The sequence below is a fragment of the Lycorma delicatula genome, chromosome 2, assembly GCF_047948215.1.
Source record: "Lycorma delicatula isolate Av1 chromosome 2, ASM4794821v1, whole genome shotgun sequence".
Taxonomy (NCBI): Eukaryota; Metazoa; Arthropoda; class Insecta; order Hemiptera; family Fulgoridae; genus Lycorma; species Lycorma delicatula.
Window position 1 is genome coordinate 223403775 of NC_134456.1, and position 23404 is coordinate 223427178.

General features: G+C 29.7%; 1 protein-coding gene across 1 annotated transcript in view; it reads right to left on the reverse strand.

Moving 5' to 3' along the window:
- Window positions 1–1003: 1003 nt before the first annotated feature.
- Window positions 1004–23404, reverse strand: part of Kap3 (kinesin associated protein 3) — a 65032-nt gene continuing 42631 nt past the window's right edge. The window contains exons 14-18 of the mRNA XM_075357232.1: window positions 18043–18141; window positions 14838–14923; window positions 8021–8204; window positions 3734–3821; window positions 1004–1332 (exon numbers count right to left, since the gene is read on the reverse strand). Coding sequence (XP_075213347.1) covers window positions 1155–1332; window positions 3734–3821; window positions 8021–8204; window positions 14838–14923; window positions 18043–18141 — 635 coding nt within the window. The 3' untranslated portion in view covers window positions 1004–1154. The remainder of the gene's footprint in view (window positions 1333–3733; window positions 3822–8020; window positions 8205–14837; window positions 14924–18042; window positions 18142–23404) is intronic.

The following is a 23404-nucleotide window of genomic DNA, read 5'->3' on the forward strand; positions in this document are numbered from 1 at the left end:
TTATTATTAAGATGTTTTTAAATTATTTTAATAACAAACAGCTTTTAACATTGAAGCCCAAGTTTGTTCAACAGTGGGATCATCAAACCGATGAAAAATAATCAAGCCGGTTAATTGATAAATTCAAATTCCCTGTGTAATATTAAACAGTAATAGTTATGACTATATAAATATAGCAAGTCGTTATTAAAGCTGTGTATTTTTTAAATTTAAAATAGTTCCTGCCTTTTGTGTATGTTACAGAGTCACATAAATTTCAGATGACTTTTTATTGATGAACTATAGATACAAAAAAGATAAGATAAATGGTAGAAAGTATTAAATTAAATTAAACAGAATCGACTCAGATTTAGATCCAGATTATATAAAGAAATTTTAAGACTTTGAAAATTAGTGTTTCATCCGATAATTTTGTTCATAAAAACATCATTTAAAAAAATAAAATCACAAAATTAGTGGAAAAACATTTTCAACAAAAACATCTAGAAAAAGAAAGATTGAAAATATGAAAAATCTAAGTAATTATATCTGCAGTAGGATACATATGATGAAAATCATTAAAAATGAGTAGGAGTGAAAGTTGAAACACTATTTAAACTTAGCTTGGGATTCAAATTTAAAAAAAAAAAAATCTATTCAGTAAACAGATACTAAACCTAATTAAATAATTTCTAGAACAAAACTATATCAATTCTACAACAAATAATCTTTTAATAAATATTTACAAAAATGTAAACCATTTATGAGTATATTATAAAGTTTTTAAGTACATTTAGTGACAAGTAACATACATATAATTAAGGTTAATAAAGCTACTAATCAACACTTTTACATCAAAATTAATCAAATTCTATCGATTTTTAAACTACTTTAATTTTTTTAAAAAAACATTGACTTATCACCATATATCATGTTACATAATAATAAAAATCAAAATATATTTTAGCGTATACTAAAATCAAAGTGTTATCACATATCGCTAAAATAATGACTAAAATCATACAATCTGCAAATTTTGATGATATAAAAAAAAAATAATACTATAATGTAATTTTATTAAAGCTTTATAATAATGACTATACCGTGGAATGAAAGTAGTGTATTTATAACACAGACTAGAGAAATTTTTTAAATTAAATATATCGATTTGTGAATTATTCTATCATCGAATCAATATGGAAAAACTTTACATCATCTGAAGAATCTTCTGAGATAACAAGATTTTTTAACGCATCACGAACCATTTCTCTTGTAGTATTTCCATCTTTGTCTTTATCTAAATTAATATTGTTGTACCTGTTATCAATATACTCCTCTATATCACTCTCATACCTAAAATTATTAAAAATTAATAAAATATTAAACAGTTTTCATTTGAGAAAAAAAAAATTAACACTATACTATAAATGAATAGTTTTAGAGCCATTCAATAACATAATTAAAGACACAATCATTGAGATTATGGTTATTATTTATCTTCTCCAAAGTTGACTCCCTCTGAAATCAGCTTGCACCTCATTTCAATGCGTTTACTGAGTTAGTTGAGTAGTGGCAGACAATCATTGTCGTTTAGCAAAATCACACCTTTGCTCTACCTTCCTACATGTTTTTAAATCGATGAAATTTATCTAAGGACTTATAACAGATAAGGGTAATACTGATTACAACTGCTCTTGGATTCTTCAGCAAGTGAAAAAAAATCAGAAGATGGCTTCGATCGTTTTTTCTAACTCATGACTACATGCTTTCATTCTGAAAATTTTCTTTTGGATTTGATATCAAAACGGTATAAAATTTTCATCATAGAAAACAAACAATTAACTTAAAAAATCCCATCACCCTGTTCTTAGTAACGATTTTTTAAAACTTTACAGATTAAAGGCTGGTTCTTTGAAATGCGATTCAACATCAGATGACAATGCTCTTAAGCATCCTCCTATATATGTTTTCTGATAAATAAAATTTTAAAAACAGAAATAGTTATTAACAGAATAGTATGTAGTAACCAACACTTAGACTTTATATCAATTTTTTCTTCAACATTTGCAAGTTATTTATCAACTATGCTATAAGCTTAAGCGGGTACTTCAATTGCTCTTCCAAATGGATGTCATCTCATCACTTACATAACCATTTTTAAAACATCTAATTTTCAACAATTCCTAGGTTTACATACGATTTATAATTGACTTTCCAGATTGTGTGAACATACATTTCTGTACATTTAACCCTAAAACTCCTTCGGTAGTCAAAATTCCAACACCATGTTTGTTATTATAGAAGAGTTCTCCTCCATAATTATTAAAATAAATACAAAAAGCTTAAGATATTGAATAACAATAAATCTCTGTGCAGTCTGTTAACAAAATATATTTTAAATAGTGCCTCTAAATTACAAGTTGTAATTTAAAATATTTTTTGGTAGATTAGATTATATTTTTAATTAATAAATGGCTCTTGTGTAAAAGAATATTTTACGTTGTGTTTCAAGGTTAATTTAACAATAAGTAAACATATTTTTCATTTTCAGAACTGTTTTACAGAATACTATAACAAAAGTGTGCTAACACAAGATTTCACAAACAATCACTGTAGCGGGCAGGGAAGGATTTTTATGAAATCAATACCATCGGTCATTTCCAATAGAAGTATTGCAGAATTTTTAATATATTAAGATAGTAATGGGAACAAGACAAGGAGCATTAACTGTAAGATTCATACTTTCTCTAATATTAAATTTACTGTAGAGATATACATAAATTTAATCATATGTAGTAAAAAATCTTGGTTAGTAATCATGGATTAAATCATACAGTTACAGAATCTATCAATAAGTTATTAGTAAGTAAAACGGTTAAAATACAGAGTTTAACCGTATTTTCTAATGAAATTTATTTATATTTTTTTACATAAAATTCACTTATTCAAACCAGTACACGTAAACAAATGAGCAATAGATTTGGGAGAAAAACACTTTAAGAAGTTTAGTTAAATACCATAACCTTTATTAGTTTTAAATAATAATCAAGTTTTTAAAAATTCTAGAAAGTCTAATAAAACCTGTTTTATGCCATTACAGAAGTACGCAATATCTACTAAGCAGTAAGTAGAGTGAAGTGGTTTTCCATTGAATTATTAAACGGGAAGATGATATATAGACATATTATATACTGTTTTACAGAATACTAAAACAAAGTATCCTAACACAAAGACTTCAATAACAGTCAGTGAAGTGAGAAGGGAAACATTTTTATAAAATCAATACTAACCGGTCTTCTCCAATAACAGAACTATTGCAGAATTTATTAAGATAGTAATGGAAACAGAACAAAGAACGTATAGCTGTAAGATTCATACCTCTACTTTTGGTTTACAATAGAGATAAAAGTATGTTTAATGTCTGGGAAGATATTATACAGACATATTAATATAGTAGGCGTATTATATATTAATATTAATTATATTAGTACATACATTATAGTTATGGAATAAAAACCAAATAAAATGACAGTATAGTGAACATCATTGCTTTTAGAGAAAGCAAACAAGATACTTTTCTACTTCAGGTGCTTCAAATACAGATAGTAAAAACAACAAACTATGCACATAGATACGCAAAAACTACAAAACTCGTTATTCTGAACTACTTTCATTACTTCCAAAAAATAAAGTAGAGTTTAGTTTAAGTTTTTTAAGGGGAACCTTACTCAGCAAAATATAACAACAAACCTACCTGCTTACGGGTCGACTTCCATCATCAGACATTGGATTATTTGAAATAATTTCAATATCATCACCAGTACTCAATGACACACGGGATCCTGAAATATCATATTTAAAAAATTAATGGAAATGTATCAGCGTATTACAGTTTAAATCATAAAAATTTTAATTACTTTATATTTTTCAATTATTGATTACCAAATTATCACTGAAAACATATCTTCGCCTTACAGTATGACCTATAACTTTAAAGCGATGGAATTTTCTTCTTGATCATAATTAACTCATCATCACTATCAACCATGTACTCTGACTCATTTATTATAATAACATAGCTCACTATGAGTTATTTTTAATTAAATCAGAGTACGATATCCACAATTAGTTCTAATTAATGAAAAACCAATCCAGTTATAGAGTAAAAGTATTTATATATAAATTGAACAAGAATAATATACCATTATTCTAAGAATAATATACCATCCTATTATACATAATTTTGAAAAAAAATTCAATTTTAGCAGCCTTTGAATATCTTCCCAAAATATATTAGTACAATATAACTTTCAAACTCTTTGGGATTACATAAATGATTAAAAGGAAAAAATTATGGATATAACATGTAGGCTACAAAAAGAAAAAAATAATTTAGAAGTATAATATAATCATAAATAAATTTTGCTGAAAATATAAAACTATCATCTAACTGCTTAAACCTTAATTTAGAAAAAAGGAAGTCTGTCTAATTTTTCAACCAAATGAACAAAATCCAAATATCTATTTAAAAATGAAAATAATTTAAACATGTTCTAAAACTGTTAAAAAGAAAATATGAAATTATAAATATTAATTTACTATAAATTTTAACTATAATGGCTATTAAAAACAAAATATAACAACTTTTGAAAATGAAAAAAAGCTTGTTCAAGTATATAATATTTTATTATTCTTTTTTTTTAAATTTATCAATTTTTATCTTTTAAAATAGTCCAACTAATTTCTTTACAGTAAAGAGTTATTTTCCTTTACTTTAGAAGGTATTTTTAATACAAATAACTTCATCAATCTGGATCATACTATCAACTGAATTTCACTTATTTCCTTTTATTTCTGAGGTTTAAGAATTTTGTTTTTTGTTTTTTTTTTTAATAAGCATTTTAGTGTTCACACTATGAAGACATTATTTATGACTATTTAATTGCTGATTCTGACATATGATTATACTTATACAATTATCAAGGTTTGTTTCACTGTTGAAATATGATTTCTAATGGGTAATCCAGGAAGACTTTTCTGAAATCACTTCACTTAAGACATACTTTTTATGAACTAATAGAATATAATCATGATTATTCTTTTACCAGAGATCCACAATCATATGGGAAATACCTGGATCTCTTGTTTCTGTAAAACTAAAAAACAATATCGCAGATGTCTGAACTAGTTTACTAACTTCATGTCTACAAATTATCCAGTCTGGTTTATGTATGCGTGCTATTTAAGTTTTAATTTAAAATAACATATTATTTCACACACGTACTACAATCAACCCTGCTCAAAGTCTATAATAATTATAAATAATTTTGCAAATAAACCCTTAATAAAAATAAATTTTTCAACACCCTGATTTTCAATTTTAACAAAATTTGTTTTTATAAAATTTATTTTTGTCACATAGAGGGGGTGTATCATAAGTTCTCAGGACTTTCATAACCTATTCTTTCTTCTTCCTGTTTAGCATCTGGTAATTCAGTAATTTCAGGTATTACTTCAGAGGATGAATGTGAATGATATGTATGATGTAAATGAAGTGTAGTCTTGTACAGACTCAGTTTGACCACTCATGAGAATAACGGTTATGACCATTCATAATCTATTCTACTTGCAAAAATAATAGAAAAATTTCTTATAAACATATTTTCTAAAATACATCGTTTGTGAGTTACGGCTAGTAACTCGCTCGGATTTCAGCTACCCTGGTGAAATAAGGTCATACTGAAATTTTTAGGATGTTAATTAAGGGGCACAATTAGTGATTTCTTATGATTATTGACCTGATATATCAAATAAAATAAGGCCAGAATCGTATCTGCAATATTTTTTAGGGGGAATCTTGGGTGAACACCAATAAATTAGGGTAAAAAACCTGTTTTTTATGTTTGACATACAATAGCTTTGTTAAATGAGCCAGCCATTTTTAACATATTTCTTGGCAAGTTTCTGTACTGCTTTTGTTGCTCTTTTTAGTTCTTCAATGCTGTCCTTAAGTTGCTCAGCCGCATCTATAGTGCAGCCAATAAATTTCTCACAATAATGCATTTTTGTTCTGTATACAATACTTTTCATCCATCCCCAGACGCAAAGATCTAAAGGTGTTAGATCAGGAGATCTTGGTGAACTGGAATGTGGTCCATCATGATCGATCCATTTCTCAGGGAAATGATGATTTAAGTGAGTGGTAATAGCAGGAGAGAAGTGAGGAGGCATGCCATCATGCTGGAAGTATACTTTGCATCTCAGCGTTACAGGAACATCTTCACGCAACTGCAGCAATTCTTTTTGAAGAAAGTGCAAATAGACCTCAGTATTTAAGCAGCCATGTAATATGAATGGTCCAAACAGCTGGTCTTGAAGAAGGGCACACCATACATTGATGCCAAATCGAGGTTCAAAACTGCCTTCTACCCTTTCATGAGGATTTACTTCTGCCCATGTATGCTCATTGTGTAAGTTCTTGACACCATCACGAGTGAAACTGACCTTATTGGTAAACAAAACATACTTGTATGTTGTCAGTTTGTATTCCACAAGTTGCAGAACTCCAAGCAAAACACATCATCTTCTGGATGTAGATGTTGAACTGGCTGTTTATGATAGATAAAAATTGTTTTGTTTAAGTGACCTTTAAGCTATCTGAACTGTATCGATAATAGGTTCACTACTATGTAGTGAGCCTGTTTCCTGAAGATTGCGAAAAGTTGCACTAACTGTTTAGGGATCAGGAATTCTATAATTCGGAAAACGTATTTCATATTCTACTGCAGCAGCTGTTGCACTATCATTACACACACCTAAAATGAATACAATATCACCATAATCCTCTGTTGTAAGTAAGTATGGCATTATTCAATAGCCGACTCACTTCAATGGTTGTTTGATTACTTCAAACCGATCATGTTCAAACTAAAATTCACAGAAAACCTTCGCTAACAACAGTTTAGTTCACAGTTCTCAGTATACTTAATGTACCTTACAGAATAATTTAAAGACTAATACAGTATTGTGTATTGTTGATTAGTTGTTATTTTATTGCCAACTTTGAAATAATAATTTATTGTAATTCTGTCATTAATAAAATAATTATAAAAGTAATTTTTATTTATTTATATTTTACAATTATTGAGTTATTTCCAGTTTTTATATTTTTTAATAGGAAATGTTGTTTTCACAAACTTTTTACATCACCAAAAATGCATTTGGTTTATGTTTACATTAAAAAAGTACTTTTCTGACATGTAATAATGCACTGATTCTAAATAAAATTTGAATTTTTCTAACTTTTGTTTATGTTATTCAAATTATCTTACACCATTTTGTTCAGAATTAAATTCTCTACAAGTTTTGTTTAGAAGTGCTTATTATTCATTTAACAAAGTTATTGTACGGCAAACATAAAAAAACAGGATTTTTACACAGTTTACTGGGTTTTCACTCCAGATTTCTCAAAAACTATTGCAGATATAGTTCTGGACCTATTTTATTCAATTTTTCAGGTCAAAAATCACAAGAAATTACTAATTCTGCTCCTTAATTAACGTCCTAAAACTTTCAGTATAATCTCATTTAATCTGCTTTGAATATGTATCTTAAACCTTTAATACATATAGGCTTCAGACACATACTCCTGTTTCATATATATAACATAAAAAAACAGGATTTTTACACAGTTTACTGGGTTTTCACTCCAGATTTCTCAAAAACTATTGCAGATATAGTTCTGGACCTATTTTATTCAATTTTTCAGGTCAAAAATCACAAGAAATTACTAATTCTGCTCCTTAATTCATAAATATATATATATATATATATATATAAAATTTACGAATTATGAAGTTATAAATGGCATCAAATCAATACTAACAGTAGTTAAAAATATAAAAAAGAATTATAAAATCACTAAACCTCAGTTTATATCACAGATAACTATTTACTTTAAAATCAAATTATTAAATGATCTGAATTTAACAACAGGCAAAAAAGAAAAATATTTAAATTAGAGAGAAGATAAATACAATACCTGTCTGGAAAAGTAATGATTGTTGAAGGATATTAAAATGTGGAAGAGCTTCGTTTAGATCTCCCAATCCAGCTGAACCATCCATTTCCTTGTTTTCAGCCATTTCCACCATAGATAACCAATGTGAATTGTGCCATTCAAATTTTTCTGTCTTAATACGATCTGCCCATTCATCATTACATTCCTTTAAAATAAATGTATGAGAATGGATAAAAATATACAAGACAATACAATAAGCCTACTTTATATATATATATATATAATAAAAATGTTCGTATATAATCATGGCTTTTGCTGAAAGTAGTCAATGATGCTAATAACTTTTATTTTACATGCAGAAGTCTTCTTATCAAAAAAAGTACAGCTTTTACTTATTTACTCCAGTGTAGAATAATTAAAAAATTATTTTGAAAATAGTGGAATTACATCAGTAGTAAAAATAAGTGATTAAAATATGTATACACTGAACATTTTTTTGCAAATTTCATAAATACAATTTTAGTTTTAAAAAATAAAAACTAAACGTACAATTTAACAAAAATAAGAAAACGGTAAGAGAAGATTTTTTCCAAAAATTTAATAGCGATTAAGGTGAATAATTAGAAATTAAAAAAAAAAAAAATAAATGAATAGATACCTAAACATCAGACAGAACACTTAGCAACAGTAAGATTATCCTTGATGAGTACATTATCCTCTTCAACCACCCACCCCTTTAATCTACCATTGATCTCTTCTTACTCCATTATTGATTCTGTCTATTATAGGTCTGACCCTAACAGGTTTTCAAGACTGAGAATGCCATGACCTGCAGAGCCAAGTCATCCTCAGTATCTGGTAGGCAAAAGTTCCTGTTTACTGATAGAAAATGTTTCAGTCATTAGACTTTACAAGTCTTATGGCTGAAGTGTTAGAGTAAAGTTGGTCTCTTAATTCCTTACCCCAATAATCAGCAACACTTAGATTAAATTAGATAAGCAATTAAAATGATATATTGACTGTTTTGAGTATGCACAGTATTTTATTACTTCCTGTAGCTTTATAGAAGAAAATAATTATTAGTAATTATTTCACTAGATATGAAATAATCATACACATTTAAATAATGATTGTACATAGTCATATCATGTAACTTGTAAAAATAAATACAATATTTTAAAAATTAACAATTAAAATGAGTAAGGCCAACTATAGTATGAAGAACAGTATATCTTATAACTTCTGCTAACATCACCCATTTATCAAATTATTTTAATTGCTTTTGTTGACTTTAGCTCAGAACACTAAAGAAAATGGTAATAGGTATCAGAAAATGTATAAAATGTTACCTTAGAGAATTAACACTTTCTTTAATAAACGTACATGTTTATATAACATGTATTTCACAACTGTTTATTTGTATGCGAGGATTAAATGTGGGTTTTTAAAGTTAAAAATGGTCTTCATACCTAATCAATAAAGATACCAATATAGACAATTTATTGAAATTTAATTTCTAAACTTTCTATCAACCTTTTCATGTCTTATATTTTTAAAACCATCTTCAGTACTTGGTTTAATAATTTATTAATGGCTCGGCCTAGTTTATTCATTATCAATATTTTTGAAATAGTATGATGATACACTATATTAATGGGTAGATAGTACTTCTGAATATTTAAAAGTATTATGAGATCAAAAAATTTAAGTTTATTAAATCTCAATTTTATCTACAGTTATCTGCCTTGTAGGACTGAAGAAATACGGTGAATATTATATTTAATAGAGATTATTACATTAACCTACCAACTGCCCTCAACAGTTCATAAAAAAGTAAACATAAATTATAAGACTATGAACATGGGAATTTAAATATTGAGATCTTGTTAATATTCAAAATTAAGTGTAGCTCTTACAAAATGTTACTCTACAAGTAAAAATTAAAGAAATTTATTGAAAAATAAATACGAGGGTGATTTGGAAAGTAATCTCTGTTTGGCTATAAATAAAAAACCTGCATAGACAAAAATATTTTATTATATACAATTTATAACTACAGCTTCTAACTATTTTTCAACATAGTCGCAATTCAAGTTTAAGCATTATTCACAGTGTTTCACTAATTTACAAATACTATCTTCATAGAATTCTGCCACCTGGGTATTAGCCAATCTTTCATGGCATTTTGAAGTTCATTGTCGTCATCAAAGTGCTGCAATGCCATTTCTTCATGCGAGTAAAAAAATGAATCACTCAGTGCCAAGTCTGGACTGTAACGGGGATGGATCAAGAATGTCCCATCGGTTGGACAAGAATGTGAACTGATTCAGAAGAATCAATCTTTTCTTGAGTTCTTTGAGCACTGTGAGGTGAGCATTGTCAAGCAAAAAAAACACTGTATGACAGCATATCGCAATGTTTGTTCAGAACGGTTTGCCTAAGTTTCTTCAGAGTGTCACAATAGACTGCTAAAGCAATCATAGCGCGTTCCAAAAAATCGACTAGAAGAACTCCCTTGGCATCTTAAAAAACCATAGCCTCAATAACCTTCCTGACCGACAAAGTTTGGCAGGCTTTCTTTGGCTTGCTTGGAGAACTGGTATGGTCCCAGGCCATTGACTGTTGTCTCATTCCAGTTTTCATACGGCAATCAAAGTTCAATCCCTAGTCACAATTTTCTTCAAAAAACTTTCTCCTCCTGTATCCTAGCATGAAAGGAAGTCTACGGCAGAGCTCATTTGTTTGGCTTGATGAATCTCTGTGAACATTTTTGGAACCCACCGATCACAGAACTTCTGGTAGCCTAACTTATTGATGACAATCTCACACAAAATCGTATGAGAAATTGTTTAGAAAGCTCACAGATGATGAATCTTTGATTTTCACTCACTTTTTTGTCAATTTTACTGACAAGATCATCACTCACAGCAAAAAGCCTATCACTCTTCTCTTCTTCATAGATGTTTGTCTTTCCACATTTAAAAAATTGGATCCATTGCCGCACTATACTGCCACCCACTCATAACATCTGGGCCATATAACTTACACAACTGATGTAGATACCTACTGCCTAAACATTTTGTGCCCAAAGAAATCTTATGATGGCACATACCTTGCATTTTGCAGGATTTTCTATTGCAGCACTCATTTTTTTGGTTATAACAAGCGAACAGGCTAAAGTATGCTGCTCGATATGTCAGTAGTGGTGCCATTAACACTACTACTAATGCTACGCTACAATGGAGGTTACTTTCTGAACCGCTCTCCTACAAATATTATTGAAAAATGTTTGTTTACTGGGAATTTGACAAAGTCTATTGTTAGTCAAACCAAAAAAATTGTGTGTTTTGAAAATAGTAATAATTTTTTTTTAAATTTCTAGAGATACAGTTCTGGGACCTGTTGGAAAACTTTGCTTAAGAACATTAATTACTCCTTAATTTAATTCCAAAAATGTTAGTATGGCATCACTTTATCCTTGGAGCAGAGATTAGGGCACAATTTTACTGAAGATATAACTCAAAAACAAAGCATTTCTGGACCTATGTTTATCTTAAATTTTTGTTTAATTTATACTTGTAGTTCACGTGTCCTAAAATTCTTTTGTTTCTTTTAGAGATACTTTTTATATGCACTAATTTTTATCTCTGAAAAGACTAATAAAAAGGGTTTTCGAAGAGATTTGAAGTTCTGATAACCTCAATTTCTATGCTACCATTTTTCAGAGACAGCTTTTTAAAAACATAAAAATTTACCTGATTCAAAGTAAGCATGACATATGACATAAATATAATATTCACTTTCTTAATTTAATAGAAATATAATAAAAATGTCCTTAAGTAAGAATATATCCTGTTCCCTTAACATGCACTTTTAAATTGTCATTGATTTAAAGTGAATGTGAGTTGGTATCTATCTGTTTTTGTATTTCATGAACTTTAGACTTATAATTATGAAATTTCTTATATAATAGGGACTAATTCTATTACTTTTTTTTAAAAATTGAATGAACTGGATAATATTTCTCAACAAATGGATCTTATGAAAGTTTTAATTCGTAATTTTTCTATAGCTCATAAAAAAAAAACAATCAAAACATCCTTCCCTAAATTTAGCTACTTTTGACTGTTATGTCTGTTATGAGGTCTGTTCTGAAAATAACCAAACTTAATTTATTTAATCTTTATTATTAATTTCAGAGATTATTGGTCCTTGTCATCTTCAAAATACCCCCCAACCCCTCCATCGCTTTCACACACTTTTCCCAGGGGTGTTTACTCTTCCGAAGGAATTCTGGACAGCATCATTTGAAATTGCCTTTAAGGTCTGCAACAAATTTTCTTTAATGTCATTAATAGTCTCAAACGGAGCCGTTTCATTACTGATTTTAATTTTAGGAATTAAAAAAACTACAAGGAGCCAGGTTTGGCGAGTAGAAAGGCTGAAGGAGGACAGTTATCTGATTTTTGGCACAAAACTGATGAATTGACAAACCTGAGTGTGAAGGAACTCATCAAGTGTGCACATTGTTATGGTGAAGGAACCACGAGTTATCTCACCACAACTCTGGTCTCTTTTTGTGTGTATTTTTTCATGTAACTGTTGTAAAATGCCTTGATAGTACACACGGTTCACTGTTTCATCTTGAGGCAAGAATTCAAAATGCACAATTCCATTAAAGTTGAAAAAACAAAGAGTATCACTCTGACATTGGATCGAGACTGATGTGCTTTCTTGGGGCATGAAGATCCTTTGTCATTCCACTGTGTTAACTGAATTTTTGTCTTAATGTTGTAGCTGTAAACCCAGCTTTCATCTCCCATTATGATCCTTTGCATTAATGTTTCATCGTTATTTGCCGGTTCAAGAAGTTGCCAACAAATGTCTACTCGATATTCTTTCTGTTTTTTGGTCATCAAACTAGGAACAAACTTTGCTGCAACTCGATGCAAGTTCAATTTTCCAGTCAAAGTGACACGGCATGATCCAATTGAGATGCTAACCTCTTCTGAAAGTTCTCTTAGTCAATTCAACGATTTATTCCTGGTCAAGGGGCATCTTCAATTGACTGATGACCAGATTATTTCATGAAAACCATTCGTAACATTGCATACGACCCACAGCATCATCTCCATAAGCTTGTTTCAAAAGTTGAAACATTTCTGTGAAAGTTTTCCTCAGTTTCAAGCAAAATTTTACACTATATTGTTGTTCCTGAAAATCACACATTGCAAAAATTGCTACCAACACTTAGAAACGTTGCACTCAATAACACGAAAACTAAACTAGATATCAACAATCCAACAACATGTGGATACAGAGGAGGTTATGTGAAATACAATGCTGCCAACTGCACATTACTAAATATCTCTGTTGGTGTGTAATTACAAATGTTCAGTTATTTTTTTAACAGACTCGTAAATTAGCGACTTGAATTTTTCCATTATTTTTCTCCCCATTATTAGAATAGAATTAATTTTCAACTCTTATCGTACGATTTGGGGAAAATACACTCCCATTCTGGAAAACTGAGATCTATAAATTTATAATTTGTTACTACATACTACAGTAATACTTAAATCATTTGAATACATTTTTCTAAACAAATTCTTTTCAAGGTAGGAATCATTTCTACTAATCTTTATAGTGATGGTCAGTAAATTTTAACTTTTTTTTTTTTTTTAATTAATAACTTTTCAAAGAAACAAAAATATTTTCATTTGAAGTTTTTAACAACATTTTATAGAACCAAAGGACAGAGAAATTTAGTACAAATTATATTGAATATTATATTATATTGAATTTTTACAAATTATAAAATTCTTTTGGCTTAATATTAAAAAATGTTATCAGTAATTTCTTTTTTTTGTAAATAAAGATATATATAAGATCGGAAGGAGAAAACTATACAACTGATGAGAGGGTCCAATTTAAAGCTTCTGGTAACATCAAGCTTTAAAATAAATGTGTCTCATATCTTTAAAATGAAAAACTTTTATATCCCATTTAACACTTAATTTAAGAAGGCAATTGAAATCCAGAAATTAACTTAATTTTAAGATATTCTGGATTTTGAAATGTAAGTTTTGGATATTCTGAGGAGAAATTTTTTTTCTAGTTTTTACATCTTTCTGGAAACAAGTTCATATTTGCTAACATAATAATAAGTACACAATTATCACATCTTCAAAACTATAATATCTATGTAAGTAATCTTAACATTAACAACTGTACATTTTTTCTCAAACTAACATATATATAAAACTAGTAATAGTTTTATTAATATATATTTACGTTAAATATGGTAATTTGAAAACTAATTGAAAAACCTTTTGGTAGAAGCTATTTTATATATTATTATTTAAATAAAAGTGTGTACACAAGACATGATAAAAAGATTTATCATTTAACATATTGTAACATACAATACAGATATAAAACCTGTTTAATAATTTAAATTAGCATGTCAAGAAAGCATAGTGAAAAATCTTTCTAGAGGATGATAGTTCAAACTGAAATAGGCAAGTTAAAATTCATCTCCCAATAACAATTGGAACATAAATTCTTACTTACCCAACTATAATGGGTATGCTAGATGTTTCCAGATTGTGGTAATCAATGAGGTTGTTGTGTGTGTGTGTGTGTGTGTGTGTTACTTTCAACACCCTCTTATTGGCTGTAAAATAATAATCCTTCACTGGATGTCTGTAATGACTAATATTAAACCTTTTTCAAGAAATTTTGAGAGCCAGGCAACTTAGAAATTGGAGTGTAGATTTAGATGTAACTAGGTAAATTATTATTATAAATCTAGTAAATTAAAAAAAAAAATATTTACCTTAATAATATCCAGACAAGAATCACACACTTTACGAATCTGTTCATTTTTATCGTGCATTAAATCAATGAGATATGCTGGAACCTCTGCAAAACAAAGTTTAATTTAAGAGTATTATTATTGCTCAAACTATTTTAAATTTATAATCATGAATTACTCTAATATTATGGGTCACATCCTAAACATTTTCAGTTCTCTGCATCCTTGCTGAAACCAGATTTTCCAAAATGCCCTATGTCAAATTCTCACTTTGCAAGATAACCAATAATTTTTTGCAAGTTAAGTAAAAATAAATGAAAAACATTTTACTAAAAAATAAAATGTGTTGAATCGAACAAATTCAACAAATTAAAATAATTAGTGGGATGAATGAGTCTGTTGAATGCTGCACATTTTCTCAAACCTTGGAATTAAACTGGACACAGCCATTCACATTCCTGCTCCATATTGATTTTCACACGATACATACATTTTATCATAGCGATTGGCAAAAACCTAGCTTCACATAATAATAAGTTGCAAATGGAATTAATATTCTCTAAGCTTTACCACTTAGGAGTGGAAATTCGTCATTTACTAACATCCAAAATTCAGTTAATTCCATGCTGCTAAATTTTCTTTTCAACATATTTTCACAGACAACTCAGATTCTTTTCTTCTGCAGAAGCGGTGTTAAATTACTCTTGAATTTATGTAAATTTATCACGGAAAATACTTCTCAAAGCAGGCGATAAACTGTGATAAGTGTCCTTCAAAAATAAATTTCAAACCCAAAAAATAGATTTCAGCTCCACTGGAGATCAAAAATTGTCACAACAGGAGGACATGTTCCTTCCCCCAACTTCATTCATTTTTTTTCCACAGGTTTAGTTTTTTTATAAAAGCTAAAATTTTCTCAATCGACTTTGAAAGGTGTACGTGCTTCCTTGCAGGGAGAAATTAAGAGCATTCAGTCTTTCAAAAACAACACAAAAATATGCAAGTTTTACCCCAAAAAAATCTTCATTGACAAAATATTCAGTTACTTGTGTTCCTCCTCATTAAGAAAACAATAAATTTCTTGTCACAGTTTAAACATGCTAGACAATATATTACCATGAGAATGCCGTTGCAAAGTGCTAAAATACAACAAAGACAGGTGTTCAGATCCCATATCCTCACTTTTCTTTTTGAATAATCTTGTCTTTAATGACAACGTTTTTATAAAGTTTACTATACTGAATACGTACATAAGACATTCAAACATAAGTTCTGGTTCAATATTTTGACAAAGAGTGCTTCCGTGAATAACACAATGGGTCTGTAGTGCTTCGAGGGCTCTGCTTCGAACAACAGCCTGCAATCCTCCATAACAGTTGGATATAGAATAAGCAAAATCCATTATGACGTTGATCATTGAAATCCTCCACTAGGAGCTGTATTCTGTGGCTGATGGTGTTACTGGACAAAGGTATTTTTGAAAGTAGCTTCCCAGCACTAACCAATTGTAATGTTCACTATATTTATAGCAGTCGGTAGAATGAGTTCTGGGATTGTATGGAGCTTCTTACATTTTGCAATTCCATCTGCTAGTAAGATGCTAGCAATGCATTACTTGGTATTGATGATTGCTTATAAGCTCTTTGTTCATTTAACTCTTTCAACTTTCTGCTATAAGAGCTGGGATGAGTGGTTTCTAAATGATGTTTCAACTTACTTAATAGCAAGCATTCTGATGCTAAAACTTTTATACGCTGAATATATTGTGGGCTTTCTTCACTATTGACTTCTGCCGACATAAAACCAAAGAGTAAAAAGTACTACAATATTTTCGATTTTTACACTTCACATTTTTTCCACCAATTAATGATGTCTTCACCTTCACTCTCACAGTGTTTTTTTGTTGATTAGTAAAATCATGATTTATTTTTAAAAATTTATATAAGAAAAGATACTTCAAAAACTTTGCTTGACTTGATCACCACCAACATTCAGTTGATATAATCTCTGAAAATTAATCTAACACTAAAGCCGTGTGAAATTGACATTTATTTATACAGAACGCTAAGTATCAGGAAATTAAAGAAATTTACTAAAACAATTGAGAGACTAGTGTCTCATCATTTAGTAAATATTTACAAAGGTCTCAGCAACTATTAAGTAAGTGGCTTCCACCGGCTCTGCTAGGTGTTGCTTCCTATGACAATGAATTGAAAATGGAAATAAAATTATAAAAATTATGTAATATTTGTGACACCCCTTGTTTGTTTTTGTTTTTACCAAGTAAAAGGTAGTAAAAATTAAATACTTAAATTCAATAAAAAATCAGATGATGACAAAACACAATTTTTATTATAATTCTGTTAGAATAACTTTTATAGAGCAAAAAAATATTTTTTAAATGTATTATAACACACAACTGTTTCAACCATTATTTCTACTATTAAGTCAACTCAAAAACAATTGTTAGCCTATTTCTTTGTTTGCTTAAAATTACACAAATGCAGAAAAAGTTGCATAATGAAGTTTTGAAATTTTATCTCAATAAAAATTCTCAAATATATATATATATATTAAATAAAATAAAATGTAGGACTTTCCAGTCATGCAGCTTTTTTCTAATACATGGCTTACACATAACTTAATTAAAGTATTTATTTATTTAATTCAATGATTCTAACTAAAGTGAACGCGATACTGTATTTCATTCACGTGAGTGTGGCAGTACTAGTGGCCACTTTAAATATTATTCATTTATTTAATTCTACCGCTCACCTGTGATGTCATAACATAGCAGACGACAACAGCAGTAGTCCGGCCGCTAAGTGGGATGTGGAGTGTGTAAAGGGTGGGGCTGGGTAAAGAACCCCACTTTCATGAGGAACAAATTTAACAGAAAACACCAACAGTAACAGAAAAAACTGCAATGAAAAAGACCCACTGTACTGCCTTCTACAACATTTCAAAATTAATAATATTTTTTTGGAATCGGAATGCAATTTAGTAAAAACTTTTTTTACAAAAATTGTTTATTAACATTCATAAACTTACTTATTTAAAAAAAACCTGCAACGAAAATCACCCTTTGTACTGCCTTCTATAAAATCTTTCGGGTATTAAAACATGCATAAGGTTTTAATCAGTTTATAATAGCACATTTTATAGGCAAAAAAATTATAGTTTAACAAAAATATAAATTTTAATTCTATGATGCTGAATTTCATACCTGTTTCTCTTATAAGATAATCTCTTGTCGATGAATGTTTTGCTACTTGATGGAATACATATATTATCTGTAAGACAATCTCATCATCTTCTTGCTTAGCTAAAAAAAAACACGTAAAAAATAAGTGAATAAAAATAAACAAATGTTCACAGAGATTAAAATCATAATTTAAATAAACCAATAATTTAACAAAAATAACAAATTAATAAAATAACATTTTTAATTTTATTTTTACAATTTTTACTGTAATCTCATTACAGTTCCAACCAGAAAAAAACAAATGTGACAGAAGTAACCATTACATTATGTCTCTAAACAAATTTAACACTGTACTGAGCACTTCCAGGCGTGTGGTCTATGAATACACGTAACCTGCTGACCATGTACACACGCATGGTAGTATAGGGGCCTTTCTATCTCTAATGGCAGAAGTCAGTATGTTACTGTTGACTTGGTATCGTATGATAGCCATCAGAAACATTTATTGTGCAATTCGTATATAGTTATGTTGAACCGCTTTTTTTTGGTGGAATTTTAAATTTGTGTGAGCTTTCATCACTTTTGAAAGAGAATAGATTTATTTTGATAAATCATTTGCATTTCACTTAGTATTGATTAGACAATTACGTTTTACTTTTATTTTATAATTTTATATCCTTTATAATAAAATGTATGTTATATAAATATTTCTAATTTTTTGATTATTCTTTTAAACAAAAATGTTAAAATTATGCAATGTATTATTTCATATTATGTGTTTAAAACCCATAAATAGTACAGTTATTTTACTTGTTTGTCATATCTATTCAAAAACATTCAGATGAATTTATGTAAAAACTAATTTTCAGGTTAACAAATCAGTCAGATGATAGATGAAATCAGATGAAAATAAACTGTACAGTAATCTAACTAATACAAAAGTAAAATAAAAAATTCTAAATCAAGAATTGATGTATAGAACAAATTAAAGATTTATAGCATATAAATTTGACACAGACTTTTTATAAGTAAAATCCACAAACTTAAGTCCTTTTCTCATAAAATGAAGAAAAAATTACTTTTATCTAATTACAAGACTAGAAAATTAGTTAACATAAATTGCCAGCACAAACAAGTATGAAATTAACAAGTTCAACCAACTACGCACGAGGGAGTGTTCAGCATGGACAGTATAAATCCTGTGTTTTTTCGACTCCTGTGCACTCCATGAGCTAGCATGTGGTCGGGTTTTTCAAATATTTTTAATCCAAGATATATATATATATACATGTTATTAACCAGTATAAATAAGCAAGTTCAAAAAAAAAAGTTCAGCATAGTGGGTTAATACACCAATAAAAAGCAAGCAGTGAATGAGTTAACAGAGTAAAAAATATATTTGATTTTAAGTGTTCGTAATACTAAGCTGTCTTAACATGTTCTAGAATATTTTAGAGAGTAGCATCCTGGAAATTGAAGGGTATGAAATAAAGAAAATGCCAGCAAATAATACCATTTTTACTTTCCCAGCAGTAAAGATATATCCTGCTACAGCTATAACAGGAAAGTATATAGTCTTTTTTAGGTTTTGTGCTTTAAGGATACATTTAAAAAGAAAGATTTAAATACATGATAAATAATATGTGAAAAAAATTGATTCCAATACTCTCAGGTCCAAAAAATCTATTTTTTCAGAGGGACGGACATTTATATGTTGACCTATATTTGGTTTTATACCTCTGGTCTTCATAGACAGAGTTTCTTCAAACTTTGTAATCAAATACTACCTTCAGGGTGAGGAAGGAAGAATATATTAATTTTGGCAAAAATTGAATAAGTGGGGGGTGTTTTGGCCAAAATAAAAATTCAAATCTTTACCGGGACACTTTAGCAAAAAAACGTTTTCTTATAAGTTTTCTTTATCAAGATCACAAATTACCAAAATTTTTTACATATCATATTCACCCCCACCCCAAAAAATGACTTTGTATATGTTTCTTTTTTTTAGCTATTTTTTTCTGAAAATTTTCTAATTTTTTCTTCTTCTTTTTGATTAGAAAAGAAGTTAATGGGAGTCTTTTGCATCTACATTTTATACATTAATCGGTCTTCAATCTAATGTAAATATTTTTGGCACATCCCACTCCACAGACTATAGTCTGTGGTAGCAAAAAAATATTTTATTAATTAAAAATAAAAATTTAACACGAACACAATAGTTCAATAATTTATAATTGGTATAAAATTATAAATAAATATTTTTATATGAAACTGTGAAAAAAAAATTCATAATAAATTTTAGTTATTACTTTTTAATAAAAAGTAATTATTTTATTGTAAAGATACAAATAGAGCTGAAAATTATTAAAATGAAAAAGCTTTCTTTGAAAGAATTATATTATTTTAAAAACATTTTCAAAAATTAATCGCATAACTTGATCGGCACGGCCAGGAAAGATATCCAATTAATTCATTGCCAGCTTTTTGAATAAAGCAATTATTATAAATCAGTGAAATGTTATAAACTGGATGCTATTTTATGCAATCTTAGGCATTCATTAATGGCAAATGATATTAACAATAGATACAAACACCTCTTAAAAAAGACTTGCGTGAACTTTTCAATTATTGTCATCTTGTATCTCATTCTCTCAAGAAGCGGTCAGGTTAATAAGTTATAATATAGTTGAATACTACCATACTGCGCAATAAAAAAAAGGAAAAATAAAATGGAAAAGGCAAGAATTTCTTTAGGAAAGCCTAAGCTTCCTCTCAGATGGTTCTTTACTAACTGGAGGAAAAACAATCAGTCTAGCACACATTCAAAATGTGTCAATGTGATAGTTTAGTATTTTAGATAAAGATAATCCAATCCCCAAGGAAATGTGTGCAAAATGTGTATATCTACCTCGAAAGATTATTTCTGGTGAATTTCTTTTACTTTACAGTCCCTCCCTCCTCTATGAATCATGAGACCTTGCTGTTGGTGAGGGCGCTTGAGTGCTCAGGGATACAGAGTAGCTGGACCGAAGGTGCAACCATATCGGAGAGGTATCTGTTGAGAGCCAGACTAAGAAATGATTCCTGAAAGAGGACAGCAGCTCTTTCAGTAGTTGTTAGGGGCGTGAGTCAGGACGACTTAAACGGCCGTATCAACATCACTCAGTCCTCTGAGTACTGCGCAGCTGAAAGCAATGGAAAACTACAGCTGCTTTTTTTCCAAGAAAATGTGGCTCTCTGCATTTTCACATAGCAATAATGGAGGCACCTTCCTTGGTAAAATATTCCGGAGGTAAAATAGTCCCCCGTTCGGATCTCCGGGTGGGGACTACTAAGGAAGGGGTCACCAGAAAATTAAAAAATAACATTCTACGAGTCGGAGCGTGGAATGTTAGAATCTTGAAAAAGGTTGGTAGGCTAGAAAATTTAAAAAGGGAAATGGGTAGGACAAATGTGGATATAGTAGGAATTAGTGAGGTTCGGTGGGAAGAGGAAGGCGACTTTTGGTCACGTGATTTTAGAGTAATTAACTCAGCGTCAAATAATGGGCAGGCAGGAGTAGGTTTCGTGATGAACAAGAAGATAGGGAGGAGAGTGGAGTATTTCAAAACACATAGCGATAGAATCATTGTAATAAGGATAAAATCAAAACCTAAACCGACAACGATTGTTAACGTCTATATGCCTACAAGCGCCCATGATGATGATGAGGTAGAGTGTGTATACGAAGAGATTGATGAAGCAATTAAACACGTAAAAGGAGATGAAAATTTAATAATAGTTGGAGATTGGAATGCAAGCATTGGAAAAGGCAAGGAAGGAAATATAGTGGGTGAATACGGGCTGGGCAAAAGGAATGAAAGAGGGGACCGACTTATAGAATTTTGCACGAAGTAATTTAGTAATTGCCAACACCCAATTTAAAAATCATAATAGAAGAATATACACTTGGAAAAAGCCAGGCGATACTGGAAGGTATCAGATAGATTATATCATGGTTAAGCAAAGATTTAGAAATCAACTTGTTGACTGCAAAACTTACCCTGGAGCAGACATTGATAGCGACCATAATTTGGTGATAATGAAATGTAGATTGGGGTTTAAAAACCTGAAGAAAAGGTGTCAGATGAATCAGTGGAATTTAGAGAAGCTTGAGGAAGAGGAGGTAAAGAAGATTTTTGAGGAGGACATCGCAAGAGGTCTGAGTAAAAAAGATAAGGTAGAAAATATAGAAGAAGAATGGGAGAATGTTAAAAAGGAAATTCTTAAATCAGCAGAAGCAAACTTAGGCGGAATAAAGAGAACCGGTAGAAAACCTTGGGTTTCAGACGATATATTGCAGCTGATGGATGAACGTAGAAAATATAAGAATGCTAGTGATGAAGAAAGTAAAAGGAACTATCGGAAATTAAGAAATGCTATAAACAGGAAGTGCAAACTGGTGAAAGAAGAGTGGATTAAAGAAGTGTTCAGAAGTGGAAAGAGAAATGAACATTGGTAAAATAGACGGAGCATACAGGAAAGTTAAGGAAAATTTTGGGGTACATAAATTAAAATCTAATAATGTGTTAAACAAAGATGGTACACCAATATATAATACGAAAGGTAAAGTTGATAGATGGGTGGAATATATTGAAGAGTTATACGGAGGAAATTAGAAAATGGTGTTATAGAGGAAGAAGAGGAAGTTGAGGAGGATGAAATGGGAGAAACAATACTGAGATCTGAATTTAAGAGAGCATTACAAGATTTAAATGGCAGAAAAACTCCAGGAATAGACGGAATACCTGTAGAATTACTGCACAGTGCAGGTGAGGAAGCGATTGATAGATTATACAAACTGGTGTGTAATATTTATGAAAATGGGAAATTTCCATCAGACTTCAAAAAAAGTGTTATAGTTATGATACCAAAGAAAGCAGGGGCAGATAAATGTGAAGAATACAGAACAATTAGTTTAACTAGTCATGCATCAAAAATCTTAACTAGAATTTTATACAGAAGAACTGAGAGGAGAGTGGAAGAAGTGTTAGGAGAAGACCAATTTGGTTTCAGGAAAAGTATAGGGACAAGGGAAGCAATTTTAGGCCTCAGATTAATAGTAGAAGGAAGATTAAAGAAAAACAAACCAACATACTTGGCGTTTATAGACCTAGAAAAGGCTTTCGATAACGTAGACTGGAATAAAATGTTCAGTATTTAAAAAAAATTAGGGTTCAAATACAGAGATAGAAGAACAATTGCTAACATGTACAGGAACCAAACAGCAACAATAACAATTGAAGAACATAAGAAAGAAGCCCTAATAAGAAAGGGAGTCCGACAAGGATGTTCCCTATCTCCGTTACTTTTTAATCTTTACATGGAACTAGCAGTTAATGAT